The following is a 17,728-nucleotide window of genomic DNA, read 5'->3' as shown; positions in this document are numbered from 1 at the left end:
CATGCCACAGGGCACACAGTAGGTGCTCATGTTTGTTGACTGAATGAGCAAACCACATCCTGTGGAAGCAGCCCCTGCATGGAGGATTTCACTGAGGGCTGAGACGTGATGAATGCTGGGGTAGGGTGCAGCATTCATCACATGCAGAAAAGAGAGAGGGTGGCAGGTGCAGAAAGAGAGAGGGTGGCAGGTGACAGGTCTTCCTTAGGGGGCGTGTGTTTGGGGGAGTGGCCAGGATGGGTCTGCATAGTCAAAAGAAGAAGGCAGTGTAGGCTGCAGCGCTGACCAGCACCACCCTCACACCCTTGGTGCTGCCCACCAGGTAAGCAGGCTGACCCACCCACGCAGACCAGCCCCTCCCCAGGGACCTGGTGAGCCAAAGGTGGGAACGCTCATGCAACTCTCTTGTGGGAAAATGAGTCAATATGCTTCTCTTTCCTTTCAGATTCCCTCTGACCTACTGCCCCTGGCCTTTCTCCTGCCCCAGTGGGGCTTTAGCACAACTGACCGCTGCTTTCCTGCTCTCTGTGGCCGGGGAACTCATGTGGTGAAGCAGTCTGCAGTTTGGCTTTGCAAAGAAGTGAAATCTACAATGCAAGCATCCAGATCTCCAAACCCCGGTCAGATGGCAATGACTGAAGCTCATGCCCCACCTCCCAGCTGTGCAACCTTGGGGCAAGTCACTTCACCCCTCTGGGCTTCAACTTCCTCCTTGGAAAGACAGAATGCCAACATCCATCCTGCCTCTTGCCAAGATGTTTTATAGACTGCATGGTTTTATATCTTGTAAAACACAAAAATACTGTGATTCAGAAAGAGATCACCTTTTAAAAAGTCCAAAATTCCCCCCTCTTAGCTAGCACAAGCAGGCATCTCTCCAGGTGGCCGTGACCTCCTCAATAACCCTCCTGGCAGGAGTGTGGGAGAACAGAACATGCAGGCTTCTGGCCACTGTCCTTAGAGCTTTCCAGGACATGGGGATCCCAGGGCAGCCTGTGGCACTGCCAACGGGCCCTGTCACGAGAGGAGAGAGGGATCTGCTATCGCACACCAGTCTCAAAACCCACCCACAGTTCACTCGCTTTACGGACAGTCCTTGGCAGACTTACTCTGAGTTTGGCCTTTGCTCATTTCCCATGGTGCTCCTGGGCCACTTCCCCACAATCTGATCCAATAAAAACTCAGGGGAGGCAAATGAACTTTAGCCTGAGCCTGAGAGATGCCCAGCTAAAAAGGGGAGTGTGGAGCTGGGGCTGAGACAGTTGGATGAAACAAAACCAATGATAATCATACACAGCATATTTCAGAGGGAAATGAACTCAGGGCTTCTATGAGCCAGAAGTTTCCCTCGGTTTCCTGGGATTCCACAGCTCAGCTCCCAGGACGGGGAGCCCTGTGGAGCCCTGGCTCCCCCAGACTTTGCAGGCCATCTGGGTAAACTGGGTCACCCCAGCTACGCCCCCACAGTGAGGCCAGGATTCTAGGTCAGCACTGGAAACCCAGAGGATGAGGTTATGGAATCTGAAAAGATGCTGAGAGGGACGAGGGCAGCCGTCCCCCACTCCCACCAGAACAATTACAGAAAACCCAACTGCTGAAGGGTGTAATATCACACGGCCACAGGATAAGCTGGGGAGAGAATGAGGAAGGGGCATTTTCCCAACCCAAATTCCCCAAGGTCTTGAAAAATTATACTCCCCAGAAAGTGTCTGCTTTACACTTTGCTGAAATCTGTTATGTAACAGTGGAGAAAATGTGTGGGGTGATCTTTTTCCCTGCACTTCAGCCGGGGAGGAGGGTGAGAGACCTGTCATTTCTACTGGGGACAAAGGCAGTGTCTGTGTGTTGGGGGCAGGCACAGGGTCTCCAGGGCTGCCCACTCACAGGGTACCTGCGCAAAGGTACACCTGAGTCAGAGGAGGCAAGACACCTCTGTCAGCTCCGCTGCAGGGCTCCAAGTAGGCACGCAGTGACAGCTGTACCTAGAATAACACTCCTTGGCCTGGCACCCGCCTCTGCCTTTGCTCACTCCTGCCCTCTCAGAACCAGTGAGCCTTCTGCTGTTTCCTGCATTCACGAAGGCCCACCTGTCCCCAGCTTTAACAACACCTCAATGGCGTCTTTCCTGACCACACCCCCACCGCCTCCCTGCTGCTGACCTCTCCACAGCACCTGCTTGTTTCCTGACTTGTGCTTGTCAACACCTACAATTACTTCCTTGGTTTACTTGTTACATGTCTCTTCGCAATATTTGAGCCCCATGAGGGCTTTGTTGGCTTCTGTCACTTCTGGATCCCAGTCTAACACTTAGTCAGCTCATATAGATTTACTGATGGCCGACCAACCAGCCACTGGAAGACTGGCTTCACAGGCCCCTCGGTGTTCAAACCTGGAAAAACAACATTTTGGAGATGCTCATGGGCTCAGTCAGTAGAAACCTGTTTGTCTCCCAAAGGGAAGGCGGCCAGGTGTTGCCCTGAGGCTACAACTGGGGTGAGCAGTGGTTGTCACTCTGGGACTTCTGTGGGACTTCCAGGGCTGCATGCCACACCAAGGCCACCACTGACCCATATATATTGCTGAGAAATAACTATTCAAGGAAAATGGGCTTGGAGGAGTTTGGGACACGAGAGGTCCACAGAGCCAATAGGTCCACAGAGTCAGGCCACAGCAACTGGACACTAGGCCTGTCCAACCTGGGCAGGGTGACAGTGTGGTGGAGGGAGCACCCCCATGCTCACTGCCCCACCTGCCTGCCTGGCAGCTGGCTCCACGCAGGTGGCTGGCAGCACTCGGCGTTGACAAGCCCTTGGATGCCTCCCTGACAACAGGCCCTGCAGATCCAGCTGGAGGAAAGCACTATTTGCAGAGCCGCCCAGCCCCTGCCACACCTGTGCCTGCCACCCTCCTCCCCACACAGCCCGGAGGGCTTGCCTCAAGGCTCACTCTTCTCAGGGAGCTCTCCTGCTCACCAGCTTCCCGAGGCCCTATCCTCCCACCTCCTGCTGCCCAGCTCCCACTTTTCTTCTGCTTGGGGCACCTAGATGCCTGCTGTGCAGTCGCAGCCCCACCACGTCCCATACTCTTCACTCTGCCTGTCTAATCCCTTCATTCTCCCAGCCCTGCTCAATGCCTCTGACTCCTCCAGGAAGCCTTCTCGACTATGCTTGTCTTCACCCCCCACACTTCAGCTCTGCACCATGCAACAGGGCTACTGAGGGACCATCAGTGTGGGGTTGTCATGAAAGCCCCTGATCCCATGAGGCCACCAATGGGACCCTGACTTCTGTCGCCAACCCTTCTTCCTGCTGGACTCTGTTGATTAGGCTGGGACAAGGATAGCTGCCCAAGCAAGAACTCCAGGGGAGTGAGTCTGGCCCCAGAACGGGTTGTCCTGGTCTCACTACCTGACAGTAAACCCTCTGCCACTATAGCCACCTCACAGACCCTCAGGACTGACAGTCCTCAGATACCACCAAGTCAGTTCTATGACCAGATGGGGAAATCGAGGCCACAAGAGAGAAACTGGCCCCCTGCAGGCCCCAGGGTTGATCTGTGGCAGAGCGGCCCCAATCAGTGGTCTTACTAGTGGCTGTCACTTACTGAGCACCCACTGTGTGCCAGGCCCTGCATGAAGCACTAAATGCTTTTTGTGTTTATTATTATTATTATTTATTTTTTTGTAGAGACAGGGCCTTACTATGTTGCCCAGGCTGGGCTTGAACTCCTGGCCTCAAGTTACCCTCCCACCTCAACATCCCAAAGTTTTGGGATTACACGCATGAGCCACCATTCCTGGCCCTGAATTCCTTTTGAATTAGCATATACCAACCCCATAGCTGTGGGTACAATTATCCCCATTTTACAGGTAAGGAAACTGATGCTGAGAGGACCCGAGAAACTTTCCCAGGATCACCACAGGAAGTAACCAAATCAAGATGAAAAGACGAAGTCCATGTTCCTAACTGCTAGGCTATCCTGCAATCTCATTTGCAACATAATCTTGATCCTGGAGTGAATAAAGCTGAGCAGAAGGGCCTGAGGCTGGGCTAGCATGCCTGCCTCTGCTCCTGGCTTTATCCTCCCCGGCCCTTTCCCCTCCAGCCAGCTCTGTGAAGTGGGTAACAGCTGTACACTAGAGATCATCTTGGGCCAAAAGGGACTCTGCTGATGAGACTGATATAGCAAGAACACACACACAGGCTGCACTCCAAGAGAAGGGCTGTCAGTGCACAAGGCTTTCTGATGGCTAGGACAGGACCTCCTGGGCCAGGCACCACCTCTGTGGCACCACATCTAAATGGAGACTGGTTCATTGGAACCAGCATTCTACTGTTGTAGAAATAAGCATGTTAGTTCAGTAATAAACCTGCCCTTCTAGAAACAGCCTAGCCTATCTTTGTTGGGACACTTCTTTTCCAGGAGCAGGCGAATGTGGAAGTCTGAATTATAATAGTAATCAGGTGGTTACACAGTAAGCACAGAATCTAAGCAAGATGTAGAAGATACACATAAAATCCATTTAAGACAATGCAGGCTGGGTGCGGTGGCTCACACCTGTAATCCCAGCACTTTGGGAGGCTGAGGCAGGTGGATCATTTGAGGCCAGGAGTTCAAGACCAGCTTGACCAACATGAAGAAACCCATCTCTACTGAAAACACAAAAATCAGGCAGGCATGGTGGTGCATGCCTGTAATCCCATTTACATGGGAGGCTGGGGAAAGAGAATCACTTGAACCTGCGAGGCAGAGGTTGCAGTGAGCTGAGATTTGCACCACTGTACTCCAGCCTGGGTGACAGAGCAAGATCCTATCTCAAAAAAAAAAAAAAAAAAAAAAAAGCAAAGTCTCTAAGGCTATCCCAGGCTCACAATACAGTATACCAGAATAAGCACATCAATTAGACTCTAAGCTCCATAAAGGCAGGAACCTCATGGATGTATACACAATTAGCACAAAGTATTCAAGTATTCAAGAACTGTGAAATAAATGCATGAATAAATGAACCACTCCTACATAGAGTGTATTTCATCCTTACAGAAAGCCCATGTGGTATGTATCACTACCCACTCTTAACCATCAGAAAACGAACTGATTTCTACTTATATCACACAGTATAGACTTAGATCTTAAACCCGGTATTGGAATTCTGGATTCTTCACCCTCCCCACCACATGCACAGGTACTGAACAAGTAAAATGGCTGCAGCCACCATGTTTTTGGGTAACTTTTCTTTAAAACGTGCCCACCAACAGCCTCTGCTGAAGAGGTTGGTTAGGTAACCATGTTTATACTCTGTGATGCATCTCTGGGACACAGCCTATTGGACCAGGGCTGGACACCTGATCTAACATTTGCCAATCCATTGCTGGTGAGGAAACAATCAGATTCAAACTTTGAATTCTGAACTCAGAGAACCAGAGGTCAAACTCAGTTGTTGGGAGAGATCTCAACTGAAAAGTCATGCAAGTCTGGTCCTGAGAAACCAGTGCCACTCAAACAAGCTGCTGTCATGGTCGGGCGAGAGGAGGAGGCAGGCTGATCTGCAGTTGGAAGAGCACAGCTGTGCTTTAAATCTGCATGGTAGCTGGGTGCGGTGGCTCACGCCTGTGATCCCAGCGCTTTGGGAGGCCGAGGTTGGTGGATCACCTGAGGTCAGGAGTTTGAGACCAGCCTGGCCAACATAGTAAAACCCTGTCTCTACTAAAAATACAAAAATAGCCACCCGTGGTAGCAGGTGCCCATAATCCCAACTCCTTGGGAGGCTAAGGCAGGAGAATCGCTTGACCCAGGAGGTGGAGGTTGCAGTGAGCTGAGATCATGCCACTGCACTCCAGCCTAGGCAACAAGAGTGAAACTCCATCTAAAAAAAAAATCCACATGGTAAGTAAGACAGACAGAGAAGCTGCTTTGGCTTGTGCTGACTTTTGGTTCCCAGTCCCAACCCCCTAAGGCTGATTTACTTCTCACCTCTGGGTTTGGTGAGATTTTCCTTTATTGCTTCAATAATCTCTTGAGAAAGTCTGAGTGAATTTCTGTCCTCCACTCACAACTCAACTGGGACTAAAGCATTGACCCTAGAGGGGAGTAAAAATTCTCAAATTCTTCCCAAGGTTTGGTTTTCTCCCTTGTAAAAAAAATTATGGACCAGGAGCTCAAAATTCTTTGCTTCCATGGAAGTATAAGAACTCCCAATGTATTATGCTGGCGCAGGAAGTAAGCAAAGACTCAGAGAAGAAAGGTGAGGCAGGAAAAATTGCATCTGCCCACTTCTTCCCCTCGCCTGCAGTCCTGAGAAGAAGGAAACAATCCTAGGAAGTTAGATGCAGCTTTGCTCAATGCAGAAATCAGAGTGACCAGGACCCTGATGTCATCGCGCTGCCAGAAATTATGCCTGCTGGAGAGGGAAGCCAATGCAGTATTTGAGGCATATGAATGTCCTCAAGAGGACATTCTTTAAAACCTGCCCACCAACTTACGCACTGCTGCTTATGTCAAGGGTAGAGGGGTTTCCAAAGACAAAGTAACAATGGCGGCTGCATGCCCTGGTATGGCTTGCTTGGTGGCAAAGCTACCAAAACTGTGAATCTTTCTGCTCTATGTATTCCTGTTGATCAATGGAGAAAAAGAGTCCTTTTCTGATCTGGCCTTAGGCCCACTGGTTGATCACAAATGCTTTCCTTAAAGCTACTTAAGTCCCACTTTGGGTTTCTTTGACTCCTGTTCTCTGGAATAGGTTTGTTCTCAGTCCTAAGTACACATCACCTTCCTCAGATCCTCTCAGCTGTTTCCTGTCCCCAAGTTCAATGGATCAATGAACAACATGAATTCCCACTAGCTGGAAGGATGGATGCAGAGACAACCTTCCCCACAGATGTTCCAGGGAGCTCTGCAGCTATCTCACCCAGCCTGCGTCTCTCCTCAACCTACAGCATCGCCAACTTGGGCTTCCACCCTTCCCACCTGGGATGGGTCCATTCTCAGCCTCCCTGCGTGGCCTCTGTTGAGGGGAGAGATCTTACTCTTGGACTCTAAGGCAATTACTTAGCCTCTTAGCCTATTACTTCAGCCACAAATTGGTGAAACTGCCTTCTACTGCATGGTGTTGTTTCATGATATCCCAATAGAATGATGTATGTGAAGCATGTGGCCTGCCACTTGGTGTTTACTGACTCAGAATCACCTTCCATGCACATCTCTCTTTAGACCAGTGAGAGCACAGAGGGGCTCTGATGAGCAGGCAGAGTCAGAGGTGGCTGGGTCCCCCTGTGGACACTCTACTTGAGGCACTCCCAGCCAAGTGAGAGGGGACACCGGCAGAGTCCTGGCACCCTGTGGGCAAGGCAAGGCCCAGGGAGGTGAGGATGGTGCTGGCTGGGGGCCACTGCCCAACAATGCAAATGGAAATGCCTCAACACACCCACTGTGTCCCAAGGTCAAAGGCTTCACAATTGGGTCTTTGTTCCTGAGTTCAAAAGCCTCACTCACCACTCCTTCCAAAACCAGCTTGCAGGACGCACAAGACGCCTCCTCTCCCGCACCGTCAGGCCTCCAGCTTCCCTGAACGGGGAAACCACCCTCCCAGAGATCTGCAGCTTGGCTCTCTTCCTTTCTCCCCTCCACCCACTTCATTTCTCTGGTTAGGCTGGTTGTATACTCCAGGCCTCCTGGTAGATAGCAACAGATGGGTTTGAAGAGGCAGGCACAGCAGTCCAGGTCCTGTGCAAACACCTGCAGCTGAGCAGCTGTCTCCACCAAGGGTAAAGATACCAAACTCCCAGAAGTAGAAAAGACACGTTCAGGGAAGCTCTATCCGACACCTAGGGTCCCACCACGTTTCCCAGCCACGGAGTTCAGACCCGAGAGAGAGCTCAGGGAGGTCATTTGCTCCAGCGCCTGCTTCCGATCAGTCACAAGCTCACCTCCATTTTATGGAAGGAATAACTGAGGCCCAGAGAAGTTAAGGGAGTGAAGCCCCCAAGCAGGTAGTGGCAGGTAGAATGCGGCTTCTAAGAACAGTAGCTCCCTCACACGGTCTGCGTGCCAGACTGGCCTGCTCTGGCCACAGGTGGCTGTGGGCAGCTGGGGTGCCTGGGCCACCTCTAACAGCCATCGGCAGCTCCTCGGGGGAGCAGGCGTCTCCCCCTTTGTCAAAGTTCCTTCCCCCAATCCTAGGACTCCAGCGTCCCAGGGTCCTGTAGATGGGACAGGAGGGGAGAGGGCACACACGCCCTGGGAATCCTGGAGTCTTCCAGCAGGATGACTTCCTCTTGTGTGCTGTCTCATCTTCAGCCATCCTGGCCAGTGGCTGGCGGCCCCCAAAGACATGTGGGCTCACTACCTCCTGCTGCTCGAGGGTTAAATAGCTATGGTGTGACAGGCAGGCATGGTGGGAGAACCATGGTTCCTGCAGAACTTCCCTAGCCAGAAGTTCTGAGAAGAACCAACCACCTTTCCTGATGCAAGCTCTACAACAAACATCCCCCTCACCTGAGGTCTCCCATGTCACCATTAGAGATCCATTACTTTGGGTCTTCAGGTGCTGGGGGTTTCCAGAGTCAGACCCCCATGACATTGCCAGCTTCCTTTGGGGGAAGGCAGGTGGCGCCATGAGCATGACAAAGGCTGAGGACAAAGCTGCCCAGGGAGGGGCCCAGTGTGGGCACCTGGGACGAACGGTTGAGGCCTCACAGCAGGGACATGGCTCTGCCAGGGAGGACTGTCGCTGCTGACCACCTTGGTGATGACTCCAGGCACAAGGGCAGACACAGCCTGACCTGAGAGGAGAGTAGGCACTTCGAAGACCTCAGAGCAGGAGGGCCACAAGTCAGGCCCTATATGCATATCACAGCCCTGCTCCCCGGAGCCACCGGTGGCAGGAGCCTGCACCCACCTCCCCCAGGAGGCCCACTGGGATTTCCTCAGCATCCCCACAGCTCCTGGCCACCTGGAGGCACAGGGTTCTGCTTCGGATCTCAGGAGACTCGCTTCCCCGCAACCTCCCTGTGTCTCGGTTTTGTCTCTACAGAGCAGGCACTGCCGTCCTAAGCATGCTTTGTCTTTCCTTTGGGGTTTAAACACTGGCAAGGCACAGAGTGGGACTAGGAGAGGAGAACAGGCTCCTGCCCTCTGGAAGTATCCACCAAACACCATTCAGAGAGGCTCTGAGCACAGGGGCCTTCCCTGCAGCAAACTGAAACTGAAACAAAACACCCCAGAAACCCATGCAAGCCCTGGGAGGCTGTGGGCTGATGGCTGTCCTGGGCTCGAGTCCCATGCCTGGCTCTGTTGGGGGCCGAACAGGCCTGGACTGACAGGCTTGGGCTCTCCTCTCTTCACCTGCCACGACTCCTGCTGCCAGGGACACCAAGGTACCTTTGCACCCTCCGTGGCACCCTGAGAACCAGCTGCCCTGGGCAGCTGTCCGCACAGCCCCTGTCAGTCTGGGACCTTGCCCGGCCCCAGCTGGGCCTGGCTGCATCCCCCTCACTGCGCTTGCTTTCCAGGTCCTGGGGCCTCCAGCTCGGCAGGGGGCAGTCAGCTCCCCAACCAGACCCCAGCCAACGCCCACAGGCCTGGCCCTTCCTCAGACAACACGCCAGGGACCTGGAGACCCTGGACCCCACGTTGACAGCAGGGCCTGCCTTCCCCATCAGCTGTCCTGCCCCTGCCTGGACCCTGGCTCAGAATGTGGCGTATGGGGGATGCTGTTGTTGGGCATCCCTGAGCTGAGAGCACACTGCCCCACGGGCCTCTGAGGGCACGGGGACCCCAGCAGGGCTGGCCACTTATTCCTGCGCTGTGCCTGAACGTGCATTAACACAGGCTGGTTAATTACCCCGAGCAAGGGAGACATTCTTCCACCACCAGGCAAACTGCTGGCCTGCAGCCCAAACCAACAGGGGGAAACTTCAACCGCCTCGGCCCTCTCTCTGCCAGATGGAAATAACGTATAGCTGCAGCGGTGGGGGAGGAGGGAGGAACAAAAACCAGCTTGGCCAGGGGGCCAGACCGGAACCCCAGTGGACGGCCAGCGGCCAGGGCACTCACCACTTTCGTTCTTCTCGATGACATCCACCACCTCCCCAGCCTGGAGGCTCAGCTCTGAGTTCTCTTGCTTCTTATAGTTGGACACCACCACATACTGTTCCAGGATCATGGGCTCGGCGGTGGCGTCGGCACCTGGCGAGGGCAGAAAGCACGCGGTGAGCCAGCGGCCGGCCATGGCCCCGCGGCCGGGGCGCCCCCTGTCCATCGGCCTCCTCGGGGGTGGCTGCTCTGTCGCCAGCGCCGCTCCCAGGGGCAGCCCGCAGCCGGGGCTCGCAGCTCACAGGGCGCCAGGGACAGGCCATATAGCAAGGCCCCACACCGGCCCGCTGCACCGCGGGGTCCGGGGGACATGGGGAGCCAGGGGGCCGGGGAAGGGACGGGCAGGAGGAGGAGGAACGAGAAAGGCAGAGCGGAGGCGGAGGCGGAGGCGGAGGCGGAGGCCAAGGAAGCTCAGGAAGAAGCCTTGTGCTGCGATGAGTTAGTCACAGCCCGGCATGAGGGAGCCTGCGGGGAGGCCTGGGGCCCACGGGGTCTCTCCGGCCTCCCTCTCGGGCCGGCAGGGGCATCGGGGAGGGCGGCGAGCCAGCGGGTGGGCGGCCCATGAGGGCTGAGGCCAGAGGCAAAGGAAAGGCAAGCAGGAGGCTCCAGCCTCTGCCCCCAACCCCTGCAAACCCGAGAGAAAAGGCAGCCCTGCTCCCTCGGGCGGGAGAGGGAGAGGAGAGAGCGGGAGAGAGCTTCTCCGAGGCCCAGGCCCAGGCGAGGAGTCAAGAGGGTTTGAGGCCGCCAATCACTGGGGTTTACTCGCAACCCTTAAATAGAAACACATGAGACCCGTCGAATGAGGAGCCGGGGGTGGAGGCAGGGGAGGGGGAGGAGGCCCAGACTGTTTACTTGAAACCCAAGAAGAAAGTCCCCGCACCAGCGGCTGGTGAGCCCAACCCGCCCCCCGCCAACTTTTCTTCAAGTTCGCTCGGTTCCTACCCCTCGGACTCACCCAGGCGCTGCCACCGAGCCCAGGCCGGGTGCAGTCGGACCAGGCTCAGGCCTGCCCCCAGCCCTGCTTCCAGAGAGGGCCCTCTGGCTGCAGAGACTGACTCAGTTTCTCTCTGCCTTTCAGTGCCGGGGCTTGTGGTCAGGCCCCTGGCAGTTTGAGGGGCTTGAGGGGTCAAAAGATGGGTGCAGCAGAGGGAGGGCAGGCAGACTCCAAGGAGCAAGCAGTTTCTCTGTTCTCAGCCACCAGACCAGCACGACATTCACTAAGCAGGCACCAGGCAGGAAGGCAGACAGGCTGGGTGCTCTCTTAGCTTCCTAGCTGTATGGCATTGGATGCTGCTTAAACCTCTGCACTTCAACTCTTCCCATCACCATTATTAGGGTGGGCGTGGGGATAAGACACTTAAAATATGATGTGCTTTTAGCTAGGAGTGAAAAGGATCCACTAGCCAGAGATGGACTAGTCACCTCCTACAGGAAGCCTTTTCAGACCACCCCCAGCCCAAAGGGAATTCCTAGTACTTTTTTTTTTTTTTTTTTTTTTGATACAGGGTTTCTCTTTGTCGCCCAGGCTGGAGTACAGTGGTGCAATCATGGCTCACTGCAGCCTTGACCTCCTGGGTTCAAGCAATCCTCCCACCTCAGCCTCCCATGTAGCTGGGACCAAAGGCACACACCACCATACCCGGCTAATTTTTTTATTTTTTGTAGAGATGAGGTCTCACTTTGTTGCCCAGGCTGGTCTTGAACTCCTGGGCTCAAGTGATCCTCCTGCCTCAGCCTCTCAAAGTGCTGGGACTTCAGGCATGGGCCACTGCAACTGGCATAAACTATATGTCTGCCAATTTCCTTGAAGGCTAGGGGGCTTCATGTCACTAGCCTGGCTATAAAAATTGCTGAGGATCTCCAAGCTCCACAGAGCCCCCTTGGTGCCTCAGCCTACAGCCACATTTCCCACACGCCTGAGTTTGATTTGGCAAATGTGATGTGCCAGGCACATTAACTGCCCCATTTCATGCCCACAACATCCCCCTTATCTTTCCATTTCACACAAGACTAACCAGAGGTCCCTCTAGAGCAGGCAGGAGATGATTCCAGCTCCTACAGCTGCTATGAAGAACAGCACATTCACTCAGTATGATTTTGTTCAGGCTCAAGCCCATCTGTCTTTCCATTGCGGAATAACTGCCTCTGATTTGTTCCCATCAGTCTGGTTCTTCTAGCACAATAATCCTCAACTTGGTAGCACAGAATCACCCAGGGAGCTTTTTAAAAGTACTAACGCTGGGCTCCAGAGAGACAGGTTTCTTTGGTCTGGGACTCAGGCATGAGTAGTTTTTGGACATCCCCTCTGTGTCCCTATGGTGCTTGTGGGCACCCTGGAGCAAGAAACACTACTTAGATCTTTGGGGTCCTTCTGTGGGGGGAGGCTCCCTCCAACCTAGGGCAGACGGCAATGGCCACAGAACTCTAGGAAATCCCAAGGGGAGGCCTCCTTCCAGGGAAAGAAACCCACTGCCCCCGGCAGTTTTCTCCCATGAGGTGTGGGCCCTGCAGGGCCATCTCAGCCCTTTGGAGAAGCAGAAGGGACCCTGCACAGCTGAGTGTGCCACATACATTCGCACGTGCACAGTCCCGAGCAGCCCTGCTAAAGCAGGGATTATATTTCAGGCAGAAATGCAACCAACAGCCGGGCAGCAGGGCCTGCCCCGCCTCTGTACTTAGGCGTGCCAGCTTCTGTGCCTGCCCCTGCCAGCTGGGCAGAGGCAGTGCCGGGTGCTGCACTGACGGACTACCTCCCACTGTGCCCCTAGGGGGACCGGCAGTGCCTGTTCCATGCCTGGAGTCTCTGTGGCCAACAGCACTTCTTAAGTGCACCTGGCACAAAAATGGCCATCCCTGCCCTATGAGAAACGGGGCCTCCTTTCCCAGTGTGGGTGTACTGGATGAGAAGAGTGGGAAAGAAAGGCTCCAGCAACAAACAGAAGAACAGAGAGTTCTGTGGCATGTTAGAGAGCCCGCAAGGCCTGAATGTGCCCAGATCATAGCAGTAGTGACAGCAAGCCTTCATCAGTGCTGACTTGGAGGCCCCTGACAGCATGTAGCTGCCTTGTCCAATCCTCAGAGCAACCCCGTACAGTAGGTCCTGTGATGGCCCCATTTTACGCATGGGCAAAGCAAGCCTTGTGAGGGTAAGTGAATTCCCTAAGGTCACACAGCTGGGATTGAACCCAAGCCCACCTGACACCACTGCTGTGATCTTAACTTCCGCACTGTATGTGGCCTACAATGGGCCACTGGCACCTGGTTCCCAGGGAAGGGCCCATTACATCCCAGATACCTGGGACACAGCTGCTGCTTAATAAAGACTAGAGTATGGGTTTCTTTCTCTTTTTTTTTTTTTTTTTTTGAGACAGAGTCTTGCTCTGTTGCCCAGGCTGGAGTGCAGTGGCACAATCTCGGCTCACTGCAACCTCCGCCCCCCGGGTACAAGCAATTCTCCAGCCTCAGCCTCCTGAGTAGCTAGGATTACAGGTGCCTGCCACCGTACCTGGCTAAATTTTTTTTGTATTTTTAGTAGAGATGGAGTTTTACCATGTTGGCCAGGCTGGTCTTGAACTCCTGAGCTGAAGTGATCTGCCCGCCTCGGCCTCCCAAAGTGCTGGGATTACAGGCATGAGCCACCGTGCCTGGCCTAGAGTATGGGTTTCCAGTTGACTCTTGCCACCTCTACTGACCAGACCACAGTGCCTGTTAGGTGGCAGGCACTCAGTCAGTGTGAAATGAACCAGTGAAATGCGTGAACTGGCAGAAAGATGAACAGAGGGACTCGCTGGTTTGTGGAGTCAATATGAATACCTCGACTCTGATATGGAAATACAGGAAAATGAGACAGCCAAACTCGAAGGGAGAAAGGGAGATGGGGAAATCGAGGTAAGGAGGAGCAAGGAGCCCCAGCTTTGTGGCCAGAAGATGCTTGGAGGACGAGCAGGAGGTGCTGGGGAGTGGACAGACATCAGCTCATTTTAATCCAAGCCAAGAAAATCTGAGGCAGGGTTTCAAAGCTGAGTTAAATCCACACCCCCACACCCCTTCCTCCAACCATTTTCCTGGAAAATTGGCCTGAGCTTCCTGAAGGCTGACTCTCTGGGACACAGGTAGAAAAGTTAAGGAAACGTTCTCTAGGTATTGGAAAGCACAGACAGGCTTTGGCCCCTCTCAGGAGCTGCTCCAAACGCTGTGGGATGGACACACAGACACTCTGTCCTTCTGACTGCCCTTCCCTCCCCCTGCACAGGCAGGCTCCCAGCTCTTCCCTCTGGCAGCTGCCTCTTAGGGTGTTCCCTGGCCAGGGCAGCTGGGCGGGCGGGAGCTGCGAGCAGGTATCCAGATGAGAAACCACTTGCAGGCCAGGCAGGCAGTGGGCGATGATGTCATCCCACAGAGGCCACTCTGGATCCCCTTCCAGCCAAGGCCTGCAGAACTGGGGGCTGGAGGAGTCTGCCTGAGTGGGGAGGGGGCAGTGGAGGGAGCCTGGTGTCTTTAGATGAGGAGTGCTTGGCAGGAACATGGAGAAGGGGTGTACCTCTTCTAGATAGCAGAGCCTCTCTGGGTTGGAAGGGGCCTTTGCATGAGTCTCATCCAGGGATGGAACCTTATGCTTTATTACAGAGCCCCTAGTTGGACCTGCTGGGGTCCTGGGGGTCCCCTGGACCCCTGCCCCACCCTTGCCTCACATCTGCATTCCTTTAACTACCACCTGGATGGAACTCTGGCTGCCAACTTAAACTTCTCAACTGGGCTTTCGCCAAGTCACTCCCATGCTCCAACGCCTTCCATGGCTCCCTGGTGCCTATAGAATAAAGGCCAAATTCAAGCCCAGTCTTTCTTGCCAATCTGAGCTCCCCAAGTTCCTTGACCCCCGTCCCCCACACCACCATTCCCTGCATCACTCATGATTCAACACACATGTATCGAGCACCCACTAGGCGCCAACACCCAACACCACTGCTCCAGGCAGCTTCTTACTTTCCAAGTCTTTGCTCTAGCTGCTGCCCCCTGCTGGAATGCTTTCCCTTCTCTCTACCAATTCCAATTTCCCAGTTCTCCCCAAGCATCTCTGCCCTCCAGGAGGCTCGTGATCACTCTTGTTCCCTCTCTTCTGTTCCCTCCTCAACTTTATGTTGGGCATTGCTCCCCAACCAAACCATGTGCCTTGGACAAGAGTCTCTCGACACCCTAGGACTAGTGCTACAGGACATGACATGGGACATAGTAATTACCTGAAATTCATGATGGAAATGCTTAGAATTAGAATCTAAAGATCTGAGGTCCAGTCCTGCTTTGCCCTTACTAGCTCTGAGATCCTGGGGAGGACACGTAACCTCTCTTGAGTTTTAGCTTCATCTGGAAACAGGAACAATTAGCAGTTCCTACCTCACGGGAATTGTTCTGAGCGTGGATGGAAGTGACGGGGCTTCAAGTACTATGGAAACCACAAATGGTCATTTTAAAGCAAACGGAGGGAATGGGAGATCTGGGGAGCAGCAAAGGTGTTGGTTCCTTTGTGGGCTCAGAACCCACAGGTTCAGCAGGCAGCTCGGTGCCAGGGCTGCAGGTGCCAGGAGAAGGGTGGGGAAGGGAGGCCTGGGGTTGTGTCCTTGCAACATGCCCCTCCCAGACCCCACCTTCAGCAGGCAACGGGTACTTGCCAGCTGGATTGAGAGGCAGCTCAGAGCCCCTAGGCCTACTCGGGAGGGATGCCAGGCTAAGCAACCTGAGGCCCCTGATCTATAAGGATCTCCAGCATCAGCCCTTACCTCTGAGTTTCCTGTCTCATATCTCAAAGAACTCTCCAACACTCCAGATGGAGAAACCAAGGCCCAGAGAGACTTTGGCCCTGGACTCGCAGTCTGGCTGGGTTTTCCCCCAGCCCACACTGCCTCCCCTGGGCCTCTTGCTCCAAATAGCTGGGACCATCTTGAGACATGGTTAAGTGTCCTCCCCGGGGTCACAGAGCTAGTAAGACCCTGTGCTGGCCTCCACCCCAGGTTCCCCACGACTCCCCAACCCTGGGCATCCTACAAAAGTCCCTCTAGCCCCTTACAACTGGTTCCTCCCAGGCTGGACTGGGACTGCTGGCCCCTCCGCTATACGTTTGGTGAATAAAATGTATTGCTGTGGGCCAAGTGGGCTCTGGCTCACTGGCGCATGGAGAGGGGAAAAAGGGACAGGAGCCCAGTGATTAGCTCAGGCCCAGGCCCTTGTCACAGGAAACTCCAGAAGGACGATTGCAACGCCTCCGACCCACTGCCTTCTCTTCTCCTCTGGACTCCTCCCAACACGCTCACCTCCCATTCCCCGCCCACAGCAGCAGGAGGGGCTGAGCTTTGGGCTCTAAACCCTGGGGCTGGCCCAGCCCCACCACCCCACTCAGTTCCCACCCTTCTGCTTTGTCCCCTATTCCCCCAGCCTGAACCTCTGCTCTCAGGTTTGGGGCTAGAGGGTCAGGGTGTGTAACAGTCTCAAAAACGGAGGGGCCCCATAGAAGACCCTTCTGGAAATTCCATCCCTCCTCCGACCATCTCCATCCAGAAGCTGAGAACTCTGCTGTCCAGGATTCTCTGCCACGGTCCCGTAAGACCAAAGGCTGAAGGCAAGTCCCTGACTCCTGCCCAGCTCCTCCCAGACACAGGCCAAGGCCCTAGTCCCTGAGGGCCATCTCAGCCAGGCAGGCCAAGCTCTGGATTGCTGGGCATGGGGGCTGCGACCCATCTTCAGTGAGTCACAGACCTGCCCCACCCCCTGCCCCAAATCTCCAGCTCCCCAGTGAGATCACTGGAAATGAGGCGTGGGTGCCAGGGCCCTCTGCTCTCGGCCTCAGTTTACCTGCCTGAAGTGAGATGAACTGTCTTTGGCTTGGCTCTCTCACTGGAACGGCCAATTGAGATAAGGCTGAAGATGGCGAAAGCCCCACCACTGCCTGAGCACTTTCTGTGTGCCAGGCTCCCCACGAGGTGGGATGGCTTCCCCTTAAGGAGGTTACACACCCCACCCAAGGCAGCATAGCCAGGACGTAGCAGAGCTGGAATTCAAACCCACACAGCCTGGGTCCAGAGCACATGTGCTTACACGCTGAGCTACGTGGTCATCACTCAGCAAAGGGCCCCGCGTTCGGATCTGACCGGGGAGGCAGGGGGCACAGCAAGTGGAAGGCCCCCTGCCATGCTGGCAAACAGCTGCTGCACATCACAGGGAAGCATGCGCAGGGCCTGAAGGCACCGGCTCCCACGCACATGGGCCTGGAACACACATGCTCACACACATGCACGTACGCTGGGCAGTACCTGTCACGTCCTTCTTGGGCGACTCAGCCCAGCTGGACAGCCACACTTCCGAGTCCCCGAGAGCAAGCGGCAGCAGGAGAGGAGAACCAGAGAGAGAACGGTTAGGCAGGCAGGAGATCCACAGCCAGTGGCTGCAGGCACTGTGCTCAGCCGGCCGCAGGCGGAAGGCGGAGGAGGGAGGAGAGTGATTTCCTGGCCCTGGGCTGGCTGTTGGGCGTGGGCCCGTGTGATTACAGAGGCACTGGGACACAGCCGGCTGGGACAGGGATAATGAGGTGTCCGCCGAAATGCAGGACTCCTCTGGAGCACAGAGAATCCTACACGATCCTCCCTGGAAT

General features: G+C 54.8%; 1 protein-coding gene across 12 annotated transcripts in view; it reads right to left on the bottom strand.

The window, feature by feature from the left end:
* SH3PXD2A (SH3 and PX domains 2A) overlaps positions 1-17,728 on the bottom strand; it is a 255,824-nt gene that overhangs the window by 54,579 nt on the left and 183,517 nt on the right. For 6 of the 12 annotated variants that reach the window (XM_017944296.3, XM_003904217.4, XM_017944295.3 and 3 more), the window contains 2 exons: positions 17,391-17,435; positions 10,051-10,182 (listed from right to left, as the gene is read on the bottom strand). In XM_017944296.3, coding sequence (XP_017799785.1) covers positions 10,051-10,182; positions 17,391-17,435 — 177 coding nt within the window. Of the gene's footprint in view, positions 1-10,050; positions 10,183-10,722; positions 10,955-17,390; positions 17,436-17,728 lie in introns of those variants that run through there. The other 6 variants (XM_017944298.3, XM_017944297.3, XM_017944301.3 and 3 more) reach the window with 2 other exon arrangements.

Source organism: Papio anubis, chromosome 11, assembly GCF_008728515.1.
Source record: "Papio anubis isolate 15944 chromosome 11, Panubis1.0, whole genome shotgun sequence".
In the NCBI taxonomy this organism is placed as follows: domain Eukaryota; kingdom Metazoa; phylum Chordata; class Mammalia; order Primates; family Cercopithecidae; genus Papio; species Papio anubis.
This window is presented reverse-complemented; position numbering and strand designations above follow the sequence as displayed.